The sequence below is a fragment of the Harpia harpyja genome, chromosome 17 (genome assembly GCF_026419915.1).
Source record: "Harpia harpyja isolate bHarHar1 chromosome 17, bHarHar1 primary haplotype, whole genome shotgun sequence".
Taxonomy (NCBI): Eukaryota; Metazoa; Chordata; class Aves; order Accipitriformes; family Accipitridae; genus Harpia; species Harpia harpyja.
Genome location: NC_068956.1, coordinates 28,924,785 through 28,945,776, shown reverse-complemented (window position 1 = coordinate 28,945,776; position 20,992 = coordinate 28,924,785). Strand labels below are relative to the sequence as shown.

General features: G+C 40.1%; 1 protein-coding gene across 5 annotated transcripts; it reads left to right on the top strand.

Annotated features, from left to right (window-relative positions):
- The first annotated feature begins 2,242 nt into the window (after positions 1-2,242).
- Positions 2,243-20,497, top strand: SPART (spartin). Of its 5 annotated transcripts, none has more exons than XM_052812475.1 (11): positions 2,243-2,318; positions 3,129-3,206; positions 3,672-3,788; positions 7,729-8,568; positions 9,701-9,898; positions 10,916-11,020; positions 13,232-13,361; positions 14,152-14,346; positions 15,319-15,477; positions 15,556-15,646; positions 18,838-20,497. In XM_052812475.1, exons 4-11 carry the CDS (start codon positions 7,738-7,740, stop codon positions 19,022-19,024), a joined length of 1,896 nt encoding a protein of 631 aa, XP_052668435.1. In that variant the 5' UTR covers positions 2,243-2,318; positions 3,129-3,206; positions 3,672-3,788; positions 7,729-7,737; the 3' UTR covers positions 19,025-20,497. The 5 variants fall into 5 exon arrangements, with proteins under 5 accessions (XP_052668435.1, XP_052668436.1, XP_052668432.1 ...); XM_052812472.1 differs by lacking the exon at positions 2,243-2,318 and adding an exon at positions 7,046-7,194 and having other exon boundaries at positions 2,784-3,206; XM_052812473.1 differs by lacking the exon at positions 2,243-2,318 and adding an exon at positions 7,046-7,207 and having other exon boundaries at positions 2,784-3,206.
- The last annotated feature ends 495 nt before the right edge of the window (positions 20,498-20,992 follow it).

Genomic DNA, 20,992 nt, shown 5'->3' with positions numbered 1-20,992 from the left:
ACTTAAGGCCACTGTTTTGATTGTTTTGGGTTTGGGGTTTTTCTCTGTTTGAAGGGGAGACCAGCATTTATTTCAATAGAATCACAGAAAAATTTAGGCTTGAAGGGATTGCTGAAAGTCATCTAGTCTAACCCTCTGCTCAAAGCATAGCCAACTCTGAAGCTACACCAAGTTGCTCAGGGTCTTGTCCAGTGGGCTCTGAACACCTCAGGGATGGAGGTTGCATGGCCGCCCTGGGCAAAACGTGACCAGTGTCTGATCACCTGCATGGTTAAAAAAAAAAAAAAATTAACAAGTCCTTCTATTAACTTGCGGCACTGCTTGAAAAGAGAGTGTCACTTTCCGTCATACAACTGTTTTTTAGTTCCTTGTAAGTCTTGCTGTCATGGTTAACCCCAGCCAGCGACTAAGCACCACACAGCCGCTCACTCACTCCCCCCCACCCAGTGGGATGGGGGAGAAAATCAGGAAAAGAAGTAGAACTCGTGGGTTGAGATAAGAAAGGTTTAATAGAATATAAAAAGAAGAAACTAATAATGATACTGATAACACTAATAAAGTGACAGCAGTAATGATAAAAGAATCAGAATATACAAATGATGCACAGTGCAATTGCTCACCACCCACCGATCGATGCCCAGTTAGTCCCCAAGCGGCGATCCCCCCAGGCCAACTCCCCCCAGTTTATATACTAGATGTGATGTCACGCGGTATGGAATACCCCTGTGGCCAGTTTGGGTCAGCTGCCCTGGCTGTGTCCCATGCCAACTTCTTGTGCCCCTCCAGCCTTCTTGCTGGCTGGGCATGAGAAGCTGAAAAATCCTTGACTTTAGACTAAACATTACTTGGCAACAACTGAAAACATCAGTGTGTTATCAACATTCTTCTCATACTGAACTCAAAACATAGCACTGTACCAGCTACTAGGAAGACAATTAACTCTATCCCAGCTGAAACCAGGACACTTGCATATATCCACATAATTCAGTGTCATCTAGTTACCTGAGCCCAACCTATCATCTGCTTAAATCAATGTTTAGGACCCTCTCCACCAGCCCAAACCACAAATGCCACCCTCATCCATCTGCATACCACTTCATGTACAAATGCCATTCTCATCACTGTTTGAAGAGAGGAACTCTCCCTGATTTGTGGACGGCTTGTCTCTCCTCCAGATTGTTCTCTGTTTCTTGTCAGTAGGGAAAGGAGTGAAGAGCAAGCAAGGGAGCATGGAATTCCTACATAAATGTGCTAGAAACTACAATGTGTGACAAATTTCCAGAGATATTTCAGAACTAAATGAAGCTAAGAGGCAAACCCATCTTCCAGGACTGTGCTGGACAGGGCTGCCACTACCTAAACACAATGTTTACTACGAATTTCTCACGGTCTGCGGTCCTGGGTGTGTTACAAGTTGATTCAGGATCAGCCTACACACGACAGTACCTGAGAAAGGAAGTTAATTAGCCCCCAAAGGGCTGGCACTCGGCAAGTTCTGGAAGAGCTCTCTCAGGTACAGAACCACGCACCTTGGAACGCACCTTTGCTAGATTTAACACGGTTAGAAATTTTCTACGTGGAAGTCAAGCTGCAGAAGATTTTTACCATTGATTATGAAAGCGGCAAATAAATAATACGCTGCCAGATTACACTGAGAAAGTCTAACAGCTGTTTCACTGAGAAGCTGAAGTTCCACTGAGAACATGGGCGTTCATGCTCTGAGGCAAGTGCTGGAAATTTAGCGAGACCGTTTCTCTTTCTGTTTTTCCCCACAGCAGTGCCCAAGTGCAGCTCCTTCCCTCCCACAGCGAAGAGGCCGGTACCGGGGGAGGCAGCCAGCTCCTCCTTCCCCAGAACTGGAAATAAGCCTCACCTGGAGACAGCCACCGCTGCGAACACGCCGTCTCTCCCAGCAGAGCCGTCATTTCGCCACAGTTAAAGTAACAGTCAAAATGAAGCTTCTGGCGGGCGACATTAAAGGGGGAGGGGACTTTCGCCCTTCAGAACGATAGCTTTCAGGCCGTATTTTTCCTTTTTTTTGAGCGCTGGTGTCGATCACCTGACTAGAAGCCCCAGTGACAGCAAGATACCCTGGCGTTTTCGCCAGTGCCAGCTACGAAGCCCGCCCTCCGGTGGCGGGTACCGGCGGGTACCGCCGCCCGCCGCGCCCGGGCGGCGGCTGGCACACCGGCGGGGCCCAGGCCCGCAGGAGCGGCAGAGCGACCGCGTCCTGCCGCTTCCTGACAGGAAACCGAGCCGGGGGAACACGCGGGTCACAACCGAGTGCTTACGGAACGCCTTTTGTTAATTGAACCGAGGTAATCAAGCTGTTATAACCGCGCAGCGCCGCCCGCGCCCGGCTAGGGGCGCCCGGTGACGTCACGGCCGCCTGACGCGGGCGGCGGCTCGGCTCGGCTCGGCTCGGCTCAAGAGCGGGGCCCGGCTCGGTGAGCGCGGCCGCGGGGTCGGGCCCTGCCGGGCGGGGGCTCCCTGCGGAGCCGGGGAGGGGACGGGGACGCGGCGCGGCTCCTGCCGGCGGGCTGCGGTGAGGGGAGGCGGCGGCGGCGGGGGGCAGGTCGCCGGGGACGGAGCGGGGAGTCCCGGTCGGCTGGGCCGCAGGGCGGGCGGTGGTCGGGGGGGTGTGTGTGTGGGGTGGGGGGGGGTGTGTGTGGAGGTGCCGCCTTTCCAACGCGAGCTGTGCGGCCGGGGGAGGCGGGGGAGCAGCGGGGAGGGCTGTGGTGAGGCCCGAGTCAAGCAGCCGCGGTAATAAATAATCGTTTTGAGCGTCTCCTTGTGGGACCGAGGGGTTATTTGTCAAAATGCTTCGGAAGACTGCTCCGTGCAGTTTGTCTTTTTTCGCGTCGGTTGGGGCCTGGCTTCTTTGAACGCGGAGAAGTGCGTTGGCAGCGATCGGAGGCTGGCAGGCACGCAGCTAATGAAAAAGTATTAAATGGCAATGTTACGTGACAGTAAGTTTTCCACGATGTTGCTAGAACCTTTGGCCGCAGAACGGCAGATAGCAAGTGTCTTTGTACTTGAGTGCTGTGAAGAACGTCAGTGCTGGGCAGCACAGCTGCGTGATGAAGGGAGTTATCTGTGCCCTACTGGTTTTTCACTTTCCTTTTTAGAGAAGTGTCAAGTAGGCACTCAAAGCCTAAAAGCCCCGCGTTGAGAGCATGTGGTGGAAATACAGGCCAAGGAGTCAGGTAGGAATTCCATTTATTTGGACAAAACAAGGCTTGGGGCAGCAGTAGTACTGAGAAGAGGAAAATTAGACGTGCTGGCTGGGTGAACGTAGGTGCTGGGATACCAGCCTGAGAAGATGGTGTGAGTTGAAAATGTCAGAAGATGGGAGTTTACTGAAGTCTTCAGTAATTTTGAGAGTAAGAATTACCATGTTAGATCAGATCACTAACTTTCTCTGTTGTCTAGTCTTTGATATTATCTAGCCTTAGGTGCTTAAAAACTAGCAGTAGGCCACCATTTAATGAAAAATTTAAGGGCTACTTTAAACAAACTAATTTAAATAAACTGAAAGCAAAAAAAGTAAATTTATCAGCTAGTACCTGGCTTGTATTAGTTTAAATCCTTTGTAACACTTGTTTTAATTCAGTTTGTTCTCTAAATTCTTGAAAGTTACTAATACTTTCTTAATTGCTCTTTCCCTACAGAAATAAGGCTTAAAACACTTCTGTCGGCATGGTAGTTCTCCTTCATCCTCTTCATCTTTGAAATCAGCAGCTGATAGAAAAACAGCTGTCACATAGGAAGAGCTCGTGGATTAAGGGGTTTGTTTTGGTTTTGCTTTTTCCTCCCCTACACCCCCAAGGTTTCAAAAATAGTGAGTTGGAAAGAGTGTCCTACCTCTGTCAGTCAGGATATTTAATCCTCTTAATAAGCTTTAGGCTTCATGGTTACCTTCTGGCAGTAAGGTCCATCATTGAGCTACATTTTTTTTTAAATAGATGTTATTTTTTAATGAAGGGGGGTTTGCTGCTTCAGAGGAAGGATGGTCAGCTAGATAGTTGAGATGTTAGCGTACAATATCAAATTGAACTCAAGTTTCTCTGTTGCACTGTGGCCCCTCTTGGTCAAGTCACTTAAAACCACAGAGTGTATCTGTACTGATAAATGAAAAGGGGCCAAGGAATGAGCTCAAGTACTGGATTGATCTGTGATTATCTACAGTGCCCAGTAGCTCTTTTCTTAGCTCTGTTTTGGACCAGCTTTCTCCAAGACAAGTTCCTCTAAATCTTACTTAGCGCTAAGTAGTACAGATCTGGGCCAATCTGTACCAGCCGTAGGACCAAAGGTTGGTTTGCGGCTCTCTCATATTTAGTAATATACACTTTGCCATTCATTCCAGCTTTAAAACAGAGGAAATAAGACTCTGCATTGTACAGAAATGGATTACAGATAAACATTAAAACATGTAGGGTGTTTAAATACTATATTAAGATCATACACTGAAAATAATAATGACCGAGGATCTTCCTTTCATATGGTCAAATTGCTACTTAAATGTTCTGTTCCAGAGAATATTTCTTCTTGTGTTGTGAGGGAGCAATCCAGTTGCCTTATTTACTTTATACTATCCATTATTTTGTATTAATTTTAATCAATTAATAAGAATGAATTCAATTCAGCTCTTCAGGCTGACTTTTTAGTTATCTTGTGTTAAACTGAAAATCCACTGTGAACTCCTTCCTCCATTTCCAAGTCCTTTGCCACCCAAATGCATAGTTTGGTGGTAACTATACATATACTGCAAACTTGGGATGTTTCAAACAATCAGAGGTGAGTTGCAACACTCCCGCTCTTCTGAACTGCTGAGCCAGCTTTTGTATCTTTGCCATGCGTGGCCACACACTAGTGCTGTATATACACTGATCATGCTGACATCTCCATTTTCTTACAGACCTTTTCGAGTGTTAATAAAGACTGAGCTTTAGCAAGGACAGTGGTGTTGACAGTATGACGAGCGTACAGTGAATAGTAAATTAATTCACTGTTAAGTTGAAATGTAGCTAGGATTTTACTTGATGTCTCTTCTTGTTATATACTAACAATCACTAGCAAAAGAATTATTTAAAATCTGTAAAGTATCTTTGCCTTAGCCTCCCCCAGCAAAAACAAATCAAAAAACATGGGGCAAAGTAGACTATGGTACTGCAGTTGTGTTCACACAAACAAATTGTTTACTTAAAGCCTTAAGAAGGGACTTTTTACAGAATTGGATTCACAGGCACTAAAAATGCCAAACCACTAAATTTTGCTCATAAAGAAGTGAACTGTGATGTTAGGTTAAATTCCTCTGTCTTTCTCAGTCTTCTAAACGTTTTTTGTGTTTTGGGAACCTGCAGTAATTTTTAAATTGGAGTTCTTTACTGTTGAATTGGTTTTTACCTTTATACCCTTCTTAAAAGGAAAAATTGACTTTTCATTAGTAAATACAAGTGTTGACACAAGATGATGTGGTTTGGGAGTCCCTAGGTTTTTTTGCTAGCAAATAATTCAACTATGCATATCTTAAATAGTTAATGTCTAGATCATAAAATACATGATGTGGTTAAGTATAATCTTTCATGTAAGCATCCAGCTGTACTCGCACACTTGTTAAGAGTTCTTTCCAGTTACTTTCATTATAATTGCTTGCTGTTGTGCTGGTCAGAAGCATGGTTATAACTTCTAAACTTGATGTCCTTGGTGGTTATTAAATATATGCTTATGCCAGTGTTGTTCTTCAGCTTAAATCAAAGATGCTGAGCCAGTTGGCAGCAAGTGACTGCAATCAGCCAGAAAAATCTCCTCCAGCCCAAGATTCGTTTTTCTGCTATATGGTGGGGAATGGGCGGTGAGCCTGGTGGCTCGAGTTGCTGCTGATCTGTACCATGTGGGCTGCTTTCTCAAGCCATCCCTGTCGTATTCCTAGCTACATCTCGGTCATTGGACTGAAATCACACATCTTGTCTTTTGCATGAAATTGGATTCTGTTGCATCGTAAAAATACAGACATGTGCCAGATCACATGGCACTTCTGTCATGTGAGTGCGGATGCATCAGTCACATAAGTGCTATCTGCATTTTCATCATAAAAGATGTGGGAGTAGAGCGCAGCATTCCATCTTTGCCTCTTTAAAATCTTTTCATGACCTGCACTTCTTAAGTTTCTCTGTTTTGGTTGGAGTAGAGGAAGGATATTTTCCAGATTTTTTACAGATATATATATATATATATAATTTTTACTTCATTGATAGTTAGACTAAAACAAGAAGACACATTAAATAAACTCAAATGTGGGTACTATTTCAGGATTTTATTAAAACTTTGGCTTTCAGTAGTTCTTTTCTTCTTTCCTGATTTACTTTCTTCTGAAAAGAAGTTTATTTATAGAGACTAATGCAATCTCTTAGCCTTTGATTTATTGGCTTGGTAAGCCAAACTTACCTCTCTCTAGGGAAAAGAAAAGTAATTGGTTCACCAGAAAAAAATAATCAGTAACCGTCTGCACGCCTCTTCCTGTTCTGGTGCAGCTTTCTTGAATGTGGCTCAGTGTCCTGTGAGGTCTCACCAATGCTGTTTACAGTGGCATTAATGCTTCTGTATGTCTAATGGAAGTATTTTTATTTTTGCATTTCGGATTTCACTTACCCCCATGTTTTCTGTAGCTTGCTATCATTGTGATTGACAGACGTCTCTAGATTTTTCTCCTTTCTTCCATCCAGTTTACAGCAGAGAATCATTGTTTTTTGTGAAAATCCATGCTCCTTCATTTTTATATAGTATCCCTTTTTTGTTGTCCACGATCATTATTCCCTTCTAGTATAAAAACCTGATTTTTCTGAATTGACAATGCCTCTCAATGCTGTCAGCAAAAGATTTCACTGGAATTTTTTACATTCTGTGTTGTAAACACTATCCTAGTCCAAGAATGATTTGTATTTGCTGCGTTTGGCCAAGACTGAAGATCTGCACTCAGTTGAAACAGTGATTTGACGCATTTTAGAGTTCAGATAAACTTATTGGATTCTCTTCTGCTCTTCAGTTGTTGAAATACACATGGCAGTTTGAGGAATAAATTCCAAAATAGACATAGAACTGCAACCTTTTGTACATATTGGTACTGCCAAGTTTTTGTCATCTGGGGAGCAAGGAAGCGAAAACACCAGTTGTCTTTCTCACCTTATAAACACTGTAAAGGAGATAAGTAATTCCCTGGTTTTGTTTTGTAAAGCACAGCTTTAACTGTTCAAAGTATTTCTTCCCAGTTCTGTGTGTTGATGTTAGTTTATCAAGATTTGTTTAAATGTTGAGTGCTGTTCCTGAATTTTTTAATACCTTAGAGATTTTTTTTTAAATACTATCAAAAGTAAAGTTAGATTTTTAAATATTTTTTTTACTCCACTATTTGCTACTGATTTTAATACTTTTTAAGATGGAAAGTTTAGTATCAAGCATGTCTATATTCTTCTGATGTTTAACTTCTGAGAAATACACGTCTGTGGTGTAACTAGATGTGATGATTATAAATTCCTTGCTGTCTTGGAATCACGTATTCTAAATCTGAAGGTTAAGACGCGATAACCATAACATATCAGACACTGCACCAAACAACTAGATAGCTTTCTGCAGAATGGTCATCATTAGAAACCAGTTAGAAGGCATTTTGTTCTAAGGTAAACTTTGTTTGGCTTCATCTATGAATATCCTTACTAATTTTTATTCCAGTTTGCAGTAATGGAACAACTGCAGGATCCAGTTGTCCAAGAAGATGCAAATATTAAAGCTATTAATGAAGAGTACAGGAGAGCCTTTATTTTTATCAATAAAGGACTGAATACAGATGAACTGGGTAAGAAGGAAGAGGCAAGACATTATTATAAGCAAGGGCTTGAGCACTTGCTCCAAGGAGTTAGCATTCCATCGCAGGGTCCTGCATGTGTAGGGTCCCAGTGGGAGTCTGCCAGGCAAATGCAACAGAAGATGAGGGAGACCCTCCAAAACGTTCGTGCTCGACTCGGCATTCTAGAACAAAACACCCCACCTGCACAAGCAAGTCCTGCTGTGATGGATGTCCCTGCTGGGGTGCCCAAGTTGTACCCACCTATTCCTTCCAAAGAAAAGCCAGAAAGACCCCCTGCCCCTAATTCTCGGTTTGTACCAAGTCAGCCACCTGCAGCAGATGGAAGTGTTGCAACTGCGAGCCAGGGGCAGATTCCAGCTATGAGTCCATCATCTGCAAAACCTCTTTGTCTGCCAAATGAAGCACCTCCTGCCTATACTCCTCAAGCTACCAATGGCCATTTTACTGTGTCTTATGGCACAGACTCTGGGGAGTTTTCTTCTGTAGGTGAGGACTACTACAGTAAGTGTACTCAGCCACCTCCCCTTGAAAACCTGGGAGTGGATGCAGATGAGCTGATCCTGATTCCCCAAGGAGTACAGATATTCTTTGTGACTCCTGATGGGCAGGTTAGTGCTCCTTCATATCCTGGATATCTACGCATTGTGAAGTTCTTGGATACAGATAGTGAGATGGTCCAGAGTCGTCCACCTGCATTTCTTCAGGTAACAGGAAAATAATTTTCTCCTTTAATTAAATTCCAAGAACTGTTGTAAAACTTCAAAAGGCAATCTTCTTAAGTTCTTGCTTTTCTGAGCCTGAATATCTGTATGGTAATATAAAGGATGTTATAGCTGTTGGAAAAATGGTTTTCTGCAAGTATACACTTTATGACTTTTTCTGCGAAAATCACCTCTGTATCTTCCCAAGGTTGTCGAGTGTTGACTGTTCTGGTGAATTCCGTTTTCTAAAGGAGTTGACTTAACATGTCTTTTCATTTCATGAAATTAACTTCCCTTTCCTCACATAGAGAAGACATGTTGATTCACCTGTTGTAACGTGTCAGTGTAAAACAGGGTTGCATGCTACCCGCTTCCATCTCAATTGGTGATAACGTATTGCAGTTAGGACAACTGATAATTTGGAATCTGAGGGCCCATGTTAATCCAAACCCTGATCTACAAATAAAAAAGATGCATTGTTTTAATTTTATCAGTCCATGCTTGCTTCACGTGGGCATGTTCTGTAACGTATGTTGTGTTTCTGGTCTTGTTTCTGACTTTGGATCTCCTTGTTGCTGCTAAGATTGGCTGTTGGTAGTCTCAGCGAAGGGGAAACTTGGAGGAACAAACAAAAACTGCTTCCTGTTTTTGGGTCTGCTGGTTCACCTCCACCTGTGTTAGCAGTCTTCAGCAGTCAGCCAGTGACAGCCATACGTTCTCTTTATCCTATCATATAAACCTGTTCTGAGACCTACAGGAAGTTACAGGCACTGTGAATCCTGACTTGTTTTGCAGTGCTTTGCATCTCCTACACCTGGGTCTCAAGACTAGATCTCAGTTAAGAGGCTACCAGCCTGAATTATAGTCCTGTGAAAATTAGTATTTTCTCCATATTAGACTGTCAGAACTAATAAAGAATGATATTTCCATGTGGGGAAGTCATGTGGGGCTTTTGGTTTGGGGGTTTTTTTTCTTTCTTTCTTTTTTTTTTTTTTTCCCCAAGATGGCATAGAGCTTTTTTGTTTTTCTTGCTAAACTTTATGGAAAATCAAGTTTGTGGTGCTTATCAGTACATTCTGCCTGCCTTTCTTTTTCAAAGGATCCTTTTATTCCTTCATGTACTTATCTTTTCTAGGTTTGTGACTGGTTGTATCCTCTAATGTGTAACCAGTCTCCTGTTCTGTGCTGCAATACTGGAGTCTACATGTTCCCTGACACAATGTCCCAGATACCAGGGTCCTATGTGGGAGTAGTGCTGTCTTCAGAACTTCCAGCAGCAGACAGAGAGCTGTTTGAGGATCTCTTAAAACAGATGTCTGACCTTCGAATCCAGGTAAATTTCTGGGCTGCCTGTTTTAAGCCAATAAGGAAAGGTGTAAATGATCAATATATTCTCCCATTTACAGTTAGTTGTGTAAAACTGCAAAGTTCTGTGTCTTGCTTGGTAAGCTCACCTGTGAGAAATAGATAAAGTAGCCAAGATTAAGCAACCTAGTAATGAAACTATAGGCCCTGTGAGATGGGAGGACAGAAATTTTAAAATAATAAACTGTAAGCACAAAGAGGAATTGGAGACCATTTTGTATATTTTCCCTACTTTTCCAAAAGATAACATAGGACCCAAAATGAAATTTTGTGTTCAGGAGAAAGCACATTTTTTCCTCTGTGTGCACACACATGCACACACTGTAGTTTTGATGATACCAGTCCTGGAATATTGTGCCCAAATGTGTTCACAGTTCAAAAATGTTAAACCACTTCAGAGAAGCAGACCTGTGAAAATAGTGTGTACCTCAAAAATCTGCCTTCAAATGGGATCTCAAAATAGATAAATCTAGTGCCTTATTGCAGTAAGATATTGACAGATAGAGAAAACAGAAAAAAACATAGTCTAACAAAGGTGCAATAAGATACAGTAACTGGAAACAAGGTGAAAAATGTTACTGTAAGAGCACTGGAGCACTATTTCAGGAAGTATGGTAATCAGTAACTACTTAAAAGCTCATAGCGGGATTATATTGTTTCATGAAAGATAGAATCTTGTTGAATCACCAAGATTTGAATGCAGTGATGATGAAGGACCAGTTTGCAGCATGCCATGTGGGCAGAATTCTGTTATGGTATAAATTCTGTTTTGTTCGGCAGGGAATTTCTCTAGCACAGGAGGCCACTAATTTTTACTTAAAAGGGAGAAGTACTACAGAATTATGTGATGTTTCAGTGCAGGACTTATTTGATAAAACTCTGTCATCTTTCCTGCATAGAAGTAGTTCAAATTGGGTATCTCATTAGTTCCTTATTGTCCTAAAATTCCATGTTTTTGTTAATGTTCCCTGATACGATGTCACAGGTGCCAGGATCCCATGAGAGAGTAGGGTTATCTTCAGAGCTCCCAGCAACTGAGAGAGTGCATTTTGAAGATAAATTTAAACAGATGTCTGGCCACAAAGTCCAGGTAAATTCCAGGACAGTGATTCCAAAATTCTATAGAAAAAAAAAAAATGTCACTGAAATATGTTAGAACTGCTGAGATTCCAGACTCGACTGACAGCAGCAATGTATGCTGTGCCCTGTGGTTTTTTGGTTTTGGTTTTTTTGTTTGGTTGGTTTTTTGTTGTTAAGAGCTGATTCAGCTACTGCAGGCTACCACATTTTGCAAATCAGATTTCTGAAGTTTTAAAAACAGTGATACAGCACAAATATTTCAAAGCCTAGTCTGATGGCCATTTAATGTATCTTCTGTTTTATATAGTATTCATGAGGATCTAAGTAACAACTATATTTAATGTAATTATAGTATTGAGTCACCTGTCTCAGAGAATCCATTTCTGCTCCTTAGTATAGTCCTTAGAAGTCTTGTTGACTGTTTTTCTACATAGTGACCCAAACTCTGGTGTAACTAAATTATATCTGGAACATAGTTTAGGTTTTTTTATTGGGGTTTTTTTGTTTGTTTGTTTTTTAGCTATAGCTGTGTATTAACTTTATTTCTCCTGCCCAGCCCCCAGAGTGTTTTGGTCACATGCTAAAGACATTTCTTGAACATGAGATTTCACACTGCTGTCAAGCAGTAATTGATGATGTACTACATGTCAGTGATACACTGTTAATCTTCTGGGTAGCAACTGTCTAAGTCTTAATCTAATCTTTTCTGTTAATGTTGGTTTTGTTTTGTTTTACTGCAGCAGTCATCTTTGTGCAATACCTGGCTTTTATTTCCAGTAAATATTTCAGGGGAGTCTAAGAATTCCATGTAATATCAAATATTCTATATGCTGTACTCTATTCTGCTGATAGGTTTAATCTATGAATGCTTTCATTTAGACTCTTCAAGACTAAATAAAAAGGTTTTTTCTTTCTATCCATTGATAACTAGAAGTGTTTTGAATTATTGAAATGTTTTGTTTTGTTTTTAACTTTTACATTGGGAAAGTCCTAAAAATAGGATCTTGAACAGGAACCTAAATCTATTCCAATTTTTTTCATTTCTGTAATTAAAGTTTAATTATACATTGTCTGTGAACTGTGTAATGTGATGTTAACACTTTTTAGAAACACTAACCAGACTGTGGTGATGGTTGATATGTTTGAATGATCAACATCTACTCATAGATTCATAGAATGGTTTGGGTTGGAAGGGGCTGTTGAAGATCACCTAGTTCCCACCCCTCTGCCATGGGCAGGGACACCTTCCACTAGACCAGGTTGCTCAAAGCCGCGTCCAACCTGGCCTTGAACACTGCCAGGGATGGGGCAGCCACAACCTCTCTGGGCAACCTGTTCTAGTGCCTCACCACCCTCACCGGGAAGAACTTATTCCTTACATCTAGTCTAAATCTACCCTCTTTCAGTTTAAAGCCATTACCCCTTGTCCTGTCACTATATGCCCTTGTAAAAAGTCCCTCTCCAGCTTTCTTGTAGGCCCCCTTTAGGTACTGAAAGGCTGCTGTAAGGTCTCCCTGGAGCCTTCTCCAGGCCGAACAACTCCAACTCTCTCAGCCTGTCTTCATGGGAGAGGTGCTCCAGAAACTCTAGTGTTTGACATGAAATCACACAGATCCTATCCACCCAGCTTTAAATGGGGAGCAGTAGCATGTACAGCTTGATGTGTTCCTTGGCTGTGCTAGTCTGCAAAAGCATCAACAGCACATAGAATGAATAATCTCCTTTATTTTTGAATTTGGGAGGAAAGGATGAGGAGCAAAACAACCAGAACAGCTGCATTATTTTCATGCAGCTGGATTCTCTGACCAAAGACTGCAGATCCCATACTGAAAAACAACAGAGTTGACTTCCCTCTGAGAAGATAAAAATTATAGATAGACTAGTCTCTTATCTTTTTTGCTAGTTAACTTGTACTATAAGTTTTCCCTACTTAGCTACTTGACCATATGGCCGTGTTGGCAAGCAAATCTTTTCATTTTAACTGGATGAAGAAAGCGTACAGAAAATGCTGAGCTGTCTGACAAGGTTCTTCGAACGCATAGCATTTCTGTGCAAAAGTAGTTGAATCACAAATTTCCCTTGAGTTTCTGCACACTTACCCAAGGAATACACAACATTAGCATTATTTGATAATGGATCTGTATAACCTGAAACATCTAAAACAGAAACCCTGATGATATGTTGTGAAGTAGATTCTCAGATGTTTACTTTCACTTGTTAGCCTTCAGAAGCCTCTAGTGATGCAGTTAACTTGCCGCAGACCGTACATATCCAACCACAACCTGAAGAAGCGGAAAATCAGAAAGAGTTGCCAGAATGGAGCGAGAAAGTTGCCCATGGAATCTTGTCAGGTACTGTTGTAATAAGAGGATTGTGTTGGATATAAACCTCCGTGAGTAACATTTAAACAGTATTTTCACCTAAATGCATGTGTGCTGGTAGAAGTTGAGTGGTCGGAAGTAGTCGTTCACCAGTTCCAGTTGTGATCTTCTAAAGGATAGTTTGATGAGCTTTATAAAAACAGTGCAGAACTTAAATCCATTGGCAACACCCTTGTTCACTGCAAATGAGTTAGGCTCCTCATTTGACTGTGTGTTAGGGGATCACCCCCTGTGACCCAAACCACTGTGACAGAACAACTGTACTCCTGTATGAGCAGTTACATTAAAGCAGGCATCTATTGTGATTTCTGCAGATAAACATTTTTTTTCCTCTGAGAACCTTTGGAATATACTAATGACCACCAGCTGATTTCAATAAGTATGAATCTGCTAGGAGGGTTAGAGGGTTGGGTTGTACGTTTTCAGAATGTTAATAGCATTGAGATGTGCAGTTCTATCACTTCTGACCCAGCTGGGGCTTGGATAGCTATTTAAAAACTGAGTACCTGTATTAAGCTGACATTTGGATGAGGGCTGGCTGTATTAAACTTAAATAAGTGAATTGAAAAAGACGTGGGTGGTGTAGGAGCAGAAATCACTGTAGCAATTCATGCTGACCCATTCAAGGAAGAGTGTCATTGCAGACTCTGTAATCAGGAATGTTTCTAAAGTTGGTGTTGCAGAGGCAGAGGAGGGAAAGCTGTAGGAATCATAGTCTGTAGAATTGTACCTTCTAAGAAAAAGAATTTTTGCCTTGAAGGTGCATCTTGGGTAAGCTGGGGCCTAATAAAAGGAGCAGAATATACTGGTAAAGCTATCCACAAAGGAGCTTCTAAACTGCGAGAACACATTCAACCAGAAGAAAAACCTCTGGAAGTCAACCCAACTGTAGCAAAGGGACTTCATGTAGCAAAACAGGCTACTGGAGGAGCTGTGAAAGTCAGCCAATTCTTAGGTAAAAATTTCCATCTCATAGTATATTATATTTTTGCCTTTAATAAATATTCTGTAAAATGAGAGCTGGTTTCTCTAGCCAATGAACTAGAGGAGGGACTGACCTGGTGAAATCCAGAGATCAGTAGCTTGTGCTTAGTTACTTCCTGTGAGAGACATGCTTTAGGATTAATATTTATTATATGGCCTTGAGGCATCTTTCTCTTTCCTAAAAGAATAGTCTGTACAGCCTTAAGTTTGGCATGCTTGTCTAAGTTTTAGACAGTTAATTCAAAATTGTGTCTCTCTTTCTTAAGTTGATAACCATGTATTTTAAAAGCTGCACTGTCACTGGTTACTACCGTATTGTACCACTAGAGAATGTGTGTGTGCATGTTTTTAAAAATGCACACCTGAAACAAGTCTATTAGACTATGTATAAACTTCCAGATAGAAACAGCGTGGTGTTCAGAGGTGCTTGGTAACCCTAGCAGCTCTCAGTAACTTCATTCTGTTATTTATTTGCATTAATGTTTCTATTTAGTGTCTAGTGACTTGTCCAAGCTTAAAACCAAATTGTGCTGGATGTTACAAAACTAGTTTGAAGAGCTGGAATGATTGTGAGAGAGACTTCTCCAGAAGACAAGTCAGGGAAGAAACACAGCTTGTTCCCTGTCTGCAGGTTGGGGTTAACAAAGCAATGGGAACAGCTTCTTGAAATTCAAGTGTGAGACATAAAGTGCTTTTTAGCTGTAAGACCAACCTTACTCGTTTCGTAGGAACTGGAGCTGTGGAGAATCTGAAAAATAAGGTTGCTTCTGTATCAGTTGGGTACTTAAGTGTGGATTAAAGTCTGTCTTTCAAATAAGCATATTTAAATAGAAGCAACACTTAAGACTTCAGTGAAGCTTACTTTTAATTAGGAGTAAGGACTTTTAAAGAAAGATGTTCTATGTTCTTACTAAATAATCTGCATACTATTGTTTTATGGTAGTTGAGGGAGTGTGTTCTATAGCAAGCTGTGTTGGAAAGGAGCTGGCTCCGCATGTGAAGAAGCATGGCAGCAAATTAGTTCCAGAATCCCTTAAGAAAGATAAAGATGGCAAATCCACTTTTGACGGTGCTCTGGTGGTAGCAGCAAGTGGAGTTCAAGGTAATAAAAATTCCTTATACTTTTTTAATTGCATACTTTTCAATGCTATGAACTCAAATAAGCTGTTCGTTTTCACAGGGTTTTCAACAGTGTGGCAAGGTTTAGAAAGCGCAGCGAAGTGCATTGCTAAAAGTGTTTCAACTGAGACTGTAAAAACTGTCAAATACAAGTAAGTTATGTTTTTATTGGTTTCATCTTCTACAGCATATTGTCATTGTGTTTGAATACTGGCAAAAAAAAGCTTATGGAAGTGCAGGGAAACTAACTGAAATACCTGCTTTGCTCTAATTATGCAGCACATGGTAAGCTGCTAAGTGCACAGTAATGAGCATCTGTGAGTAAAAACATGAAATGAGTGAATGATTGTGGTAAGTATTTTTTTAGCTCTTCTAGAAGTATTACAGCGTCAGGCTATGTTACAAATGATATTCAGATTTATATCTTTGCTCTACAGTATAATGTCATTATGAAAAAGTTACCAGTTTAAACCTCTCAGCTTGATCCTGAATTTATGTAAATTTAGCTAAATTTAAGAAAAAAAAGAACTTCATCTATCAGCAGGTGTGACTAAAGCGAGGAGGTACAAAAAAGAAAATTGTGTAAGGAAATCTAAGGCATAAATAGCGATAATAGCATAGCCTCGACTTGCAAAATACAGGTATTCTTAGAAAAAGATAGTGGGGGAAGAGGATAGTAACATTTGGGATTAAGATGATGTTACTAAGGTGATGGAAAGACCAAAGTTGAATGCATGTACTGGAAGATGCTGTGGAGAATAAGGGAATATATTGAAATAACTGCAAAATGTAGGAAATGCACCCCTCCAAAAAAGTGCAATAGGTGTAAAAGAAAGTGAAGAGTAAGCAAAAGCAGGTTAAATGGAATCAGTGATAACTGTAGCAAAAGAGATGTTAAAAAGGATTGTTGAAAGAGCATACAGGCTACTAGCAGAAGGTAGCAAGGTAAACATCAGCATACAGTATGAAGTGGATTGGCATTCAGAGTTGTGTTGTGATGCATTTCAAATAGGAGGCTGGATAGTGAAGTTCTAGTCAGTGGTGCTTTATTGCTAATGTTTGTTTTCCGTAGGAATGTCAGGAGGTATTGTACTGGTACTCGTTTCACATAAATCCACATTAATGTTTTTGTTCTAGATATAAAAATAGGAAATATGGAGATCAGCAGTCAACAGCCACTGAGGGTGAAAAACAATAAGTAATTAAATGTTGCAGTTAATTACAATACAATTGAAAATATTTGATACGTGATCTTTAAAATCTATCTATATAAATGTATTAAAATTCTACATAATATCTCTTTTGGAAGCTGTTTTTTGTTTCGGTGACAAAGATTTCTGCCACTCAGAATACTTCAGTGAATGAGCTAAATTCCACTTAATGGAAACAAAGCGAAAGGAGCATCATCACAGTGTCTCTAAATCAACAAAAAACTCAGCTAAAATTTAGCTGCAGTACCTTTGCGGATGGAATTACAAAGAGATGCTCATCATATGTGCATGTTGATCAGAATTGGGGGAAAACATAGCTTCAGAAGTAACATTACTGCCAGATTACCATGCTACTACCTTGGTGGGTTTTTTACAGTGATTTTAATAACTGCAATACCTACCTCTGCCCAACTTTTTTCTTAAGAAAAAAAAGTTACAAATGATGCAATTGGGACAGGCAAACTGAAAAATCAGTTATCAAATATTAAGAAATTGTTAGTCTAACTGTATTGGATAAGCTATAGTCTTACTTTTAAATGAGGTTACCTATTTTAGTGATGTTATATAAAACTGGCGTATGATGTTTCTGAGGTGAAAATAACTAATCATATTGACAAATACTGCACTTTTGCTGTGAGATTAATTCTGTGATATGCAAATCCAATGTTGGTGATTCAAGGCTGTTGCTCTATCAGAGAATTAAAAACAAAACAAAAAAAGCACTAATTCTTTTTATTTGGTTTCACTGTTGGTTCCAGCCATTATGCCGTGGCTGCTGTACTGATAATGCGATAGATTTTTGGATTCTCTGATATTTTGTGCTTCTCTCTAGCCTTTTTTCGAGGTCCTCAGAGAATCTCTGGTTGTAAGAAGCACAGGGAAAAACTAACTCTGCTAACTGCTGGGATTCTGATGCTGCCAGAAATACTTCCCTTTGGCCTGGTTTGTCTGATTACAGTGCTCTCTGGGGAAATGTCTGGCTGCCCAGAACAGTTGGAGTTGCTGCTCTCACTGTACTCTTGTCCTCCTTCAGTATGCTCCCTCTACTGGTGTAGATGTGTACCTTTCTTTACAGTCGAGTAATTAATACAAGACTGCTGATTTGCCACCTAAAGCATAAAGAAGCCCGACCCACAGCCCAGTGGAGAGACCAGAGGTTTTATCTCTTGGTAATTTCCGTCATATCCTCAAGATAGCTTCGTTGAGCCTTTGGGGGTTTTGTATGACTTCTCTTTTTTTCTTCCCCTTCTTCCCCTTTGCCACTGTTTTGATTCCAGGTTACTTCATATAAGTTTTCACTGCACAATGGAATTTTTTTGTAGGGACCTTGCTACCTCCAATATATGATCATAGCTGTGTCAGCAATTCTTTGTACCCAGGAGACCTGTTAGACTGTCTGGGTTAATTTGTTTGAGCACCATGGTGCCCTACCTCAGAGAGTCTACTTTTGGGACTTTGAACTAACATGCCAATGTGTTGCTGTTTACACCAGATGTAGTATCATATTATGCCGTGCAGACACAGGCAAAGGTGATACAGGACAAGTACTAACCAAGCACCATTCTGGCAGTGGTGGTACCAACTGAGACAAAATATGCCTGAGGTGATTCCAGTCCCTTTTTCTGTAACAGGTGAGAAGGCAGGACAGTGTTTGCCCTCCCTCCTCCTCAGTGCTGCCACCCATGGTACATACTGAGAAGGTTTAGCAGCTGCAAGGGTCCGGCTGTGAGGACTTACATGGGGGTATAGAGGGTATCAGGAATTTTACCTAAGAACTTATGTGAAAAAGTACTTAGGGGTTATTGCACACAACTTCCTCCCTCCCCTGGCTCTTCTTACGGTTCAATAGATAAGCCTTCTACTCTTCAAAACTAGAGAGGAAGGAGGGAGAAAGACTGAAAGTTTTTTTGAGGAAAAAGGCAGAAGCATATTGGTATCTTTAAAGAGTAACCTGTCTGATAGAGGAGCAGCCCTTATGCAAATAGTTTGGTAATTCCTAATTTTATTCTTTAGGCACTCAGGCTGTGTGCTTATTTGTTCTTGGTAATGCTTAAATTTTTGCTTTCAGAAGAATTCCAGTGAATATTAAAATACTAACTATACAAATCTACAAAACTGCTATCTTTCTTTAGGTATGGAGATGATGCTGGCCATGCCACAGACAACGCTATGAATTCTGCCATCAATGTTGGTGTGACAGCATTTAACATTGACAATATTGGTATCAAAGCTGTTGTAAAGAGAACTGCAAAGGAAACCGGCCATGCTGTGTTAGATGAATATAAAGTGTTGGATAATGAGAAGAAGGATAAAAAATGAAAGCAATGAAATATTTCTCAAAGCCTTACATTAGAGATGAAACTTCCTATTTAGAAGTAACTACATTGCTAATCTGCGATTTAACACAAATCACGCTGTACTTTCCAAGCAACTGTTACTTAATTTGACATGAAAATGTAAAAATAGGGAGGGCATTTGTAGAAGGAAAGATGAAAGTTGTCTTGCCTCCTTGTTCTGTATTGAACAAGGGTTTTAAACAACTGGATCAGGACTTCAGACAACTGGAAGGATATGAGTTTTCGGTTAATAAACTTGCCTCTAAGCACTTTCTCAAAATATAATATGGAACAATAGATTAATATAGAAACACTATTGTGAATATTTTTGTAATACTTTATATTTGTAAAGAGGATGGTGATACAGAACAAATAGGATTACTAATTCTGGAACAAGTAGGATTACTAGTTTTGTTTTTTACCTATCATTAAGAGTTAGTTTTATTAAACCAGCCTTGTCTTATTTAATATGCACTACTAAAATAAGCTTTGTGTTTCATTGTTTTGTAGAGAATTTCCCTTTTCAGCTACCAAACAGCTAATCTTATCCAAAGTTCATGTTAGAAGAAATGAAAGATGAACCTCAGGTAACTAGGTAGTTACTCCCTTTAAAACTTTTTTTTTCCCCCCATCCAGCATATAAGCAAACCAAAGATATCAAGCATTTCTTCTAAAAGAGAGTATTTACAATTCTAGAAAAATGTATTCTCCAGTTGACTCCATAAGGAATATACAAAGATTCTTTGAAATTGAGATTTTTATTTAGAGAGGGTAAGTATGTTTTTGCATAAAGTATTTTTCTGTAAAAACATTCTATAGAGGACACTAGGAACTTCTAAGCATTCTGTACTTTCCAGCCAATCCAGAAAGATTCAGTGTATGTAGCATGGCCTCCTAATGGAAGACAATATGTATTTGCTTTAACAAGTAGTTCTAACAGTCAGCATCTTTATTCTGTTAAATTAATAGTTGCACAAGGTATGTCTTTAAAGGGTATGAAGACAAGCCCTTTTCATGAAGAGATGTGTGTGGAATAGAATAGACACTACTGTGTAGGTTTTTCATCCTGTTCCTAGTGCAGTGTGAAATAACTCCACATGTAGAACCCTTGAGATGCTTTTACACTGCTACTTATTTAACAGTTCATTATTGAGTTTTAAAGCCGCTACACATTCTAATATTGGCTGGACCTGCAGCAAACAGAACACCATGAATTTACAACTTACCTCTGTTTCATGTAAATGGAGAAAATTACTATAAATGGTTGTTAGCAAATGATATTTGCATCAGATTGAACAAATACAGTAACAACTAATGTCTATTAGAATGGTCATAGGTGCACATTTTGTGGTAGCTACTGTAGGTGTGTACTTAGGTTGAGAAATGTGAAACAAAGGATCTAACCACTTGAAGTGTAACTGATTTATGGAAATAAAGATGAAATGAAAATTGGTTACTCTGTGCTTGGCCTTTTTATGATGTTGCACTACTGTACAGATCAGTGAGGGGAAAGACTAGGACTTCTGAAGTAATAAGAGAACAGTATTTGGGTATGTCTATGACAGAAACATAGAAGGTTCCTCTAGTTGGGAACTATTCAGTAGGCTGGTTAAGTTAATCTTGAAGCAGTTCTTCACAAAAACTGGTAACAAGAAAAATGGTTACTGATTAACACCTTTGCTGTTAAGATTCAGTACATTGAGTTAGTTATGAATGCTAACCTAGGTCCAAGTCATTACTTAAATTATTGGTTCGGTATGGAATGTGTTTTCAATATGTATCTTAAAAAGGTAGCATTCAGTAAATCCTGAAGGCAAAATGAGCAGCTAAATTTAAATGCAGTTACAGTGCAGCACTCTTCTAAATTCGTTTCTTGATTAAAGTATTTCAGACAATTTTGAATTCAATCCACACCTCAAGTGGTAATTCACTGATTAGATGATAGCATCAG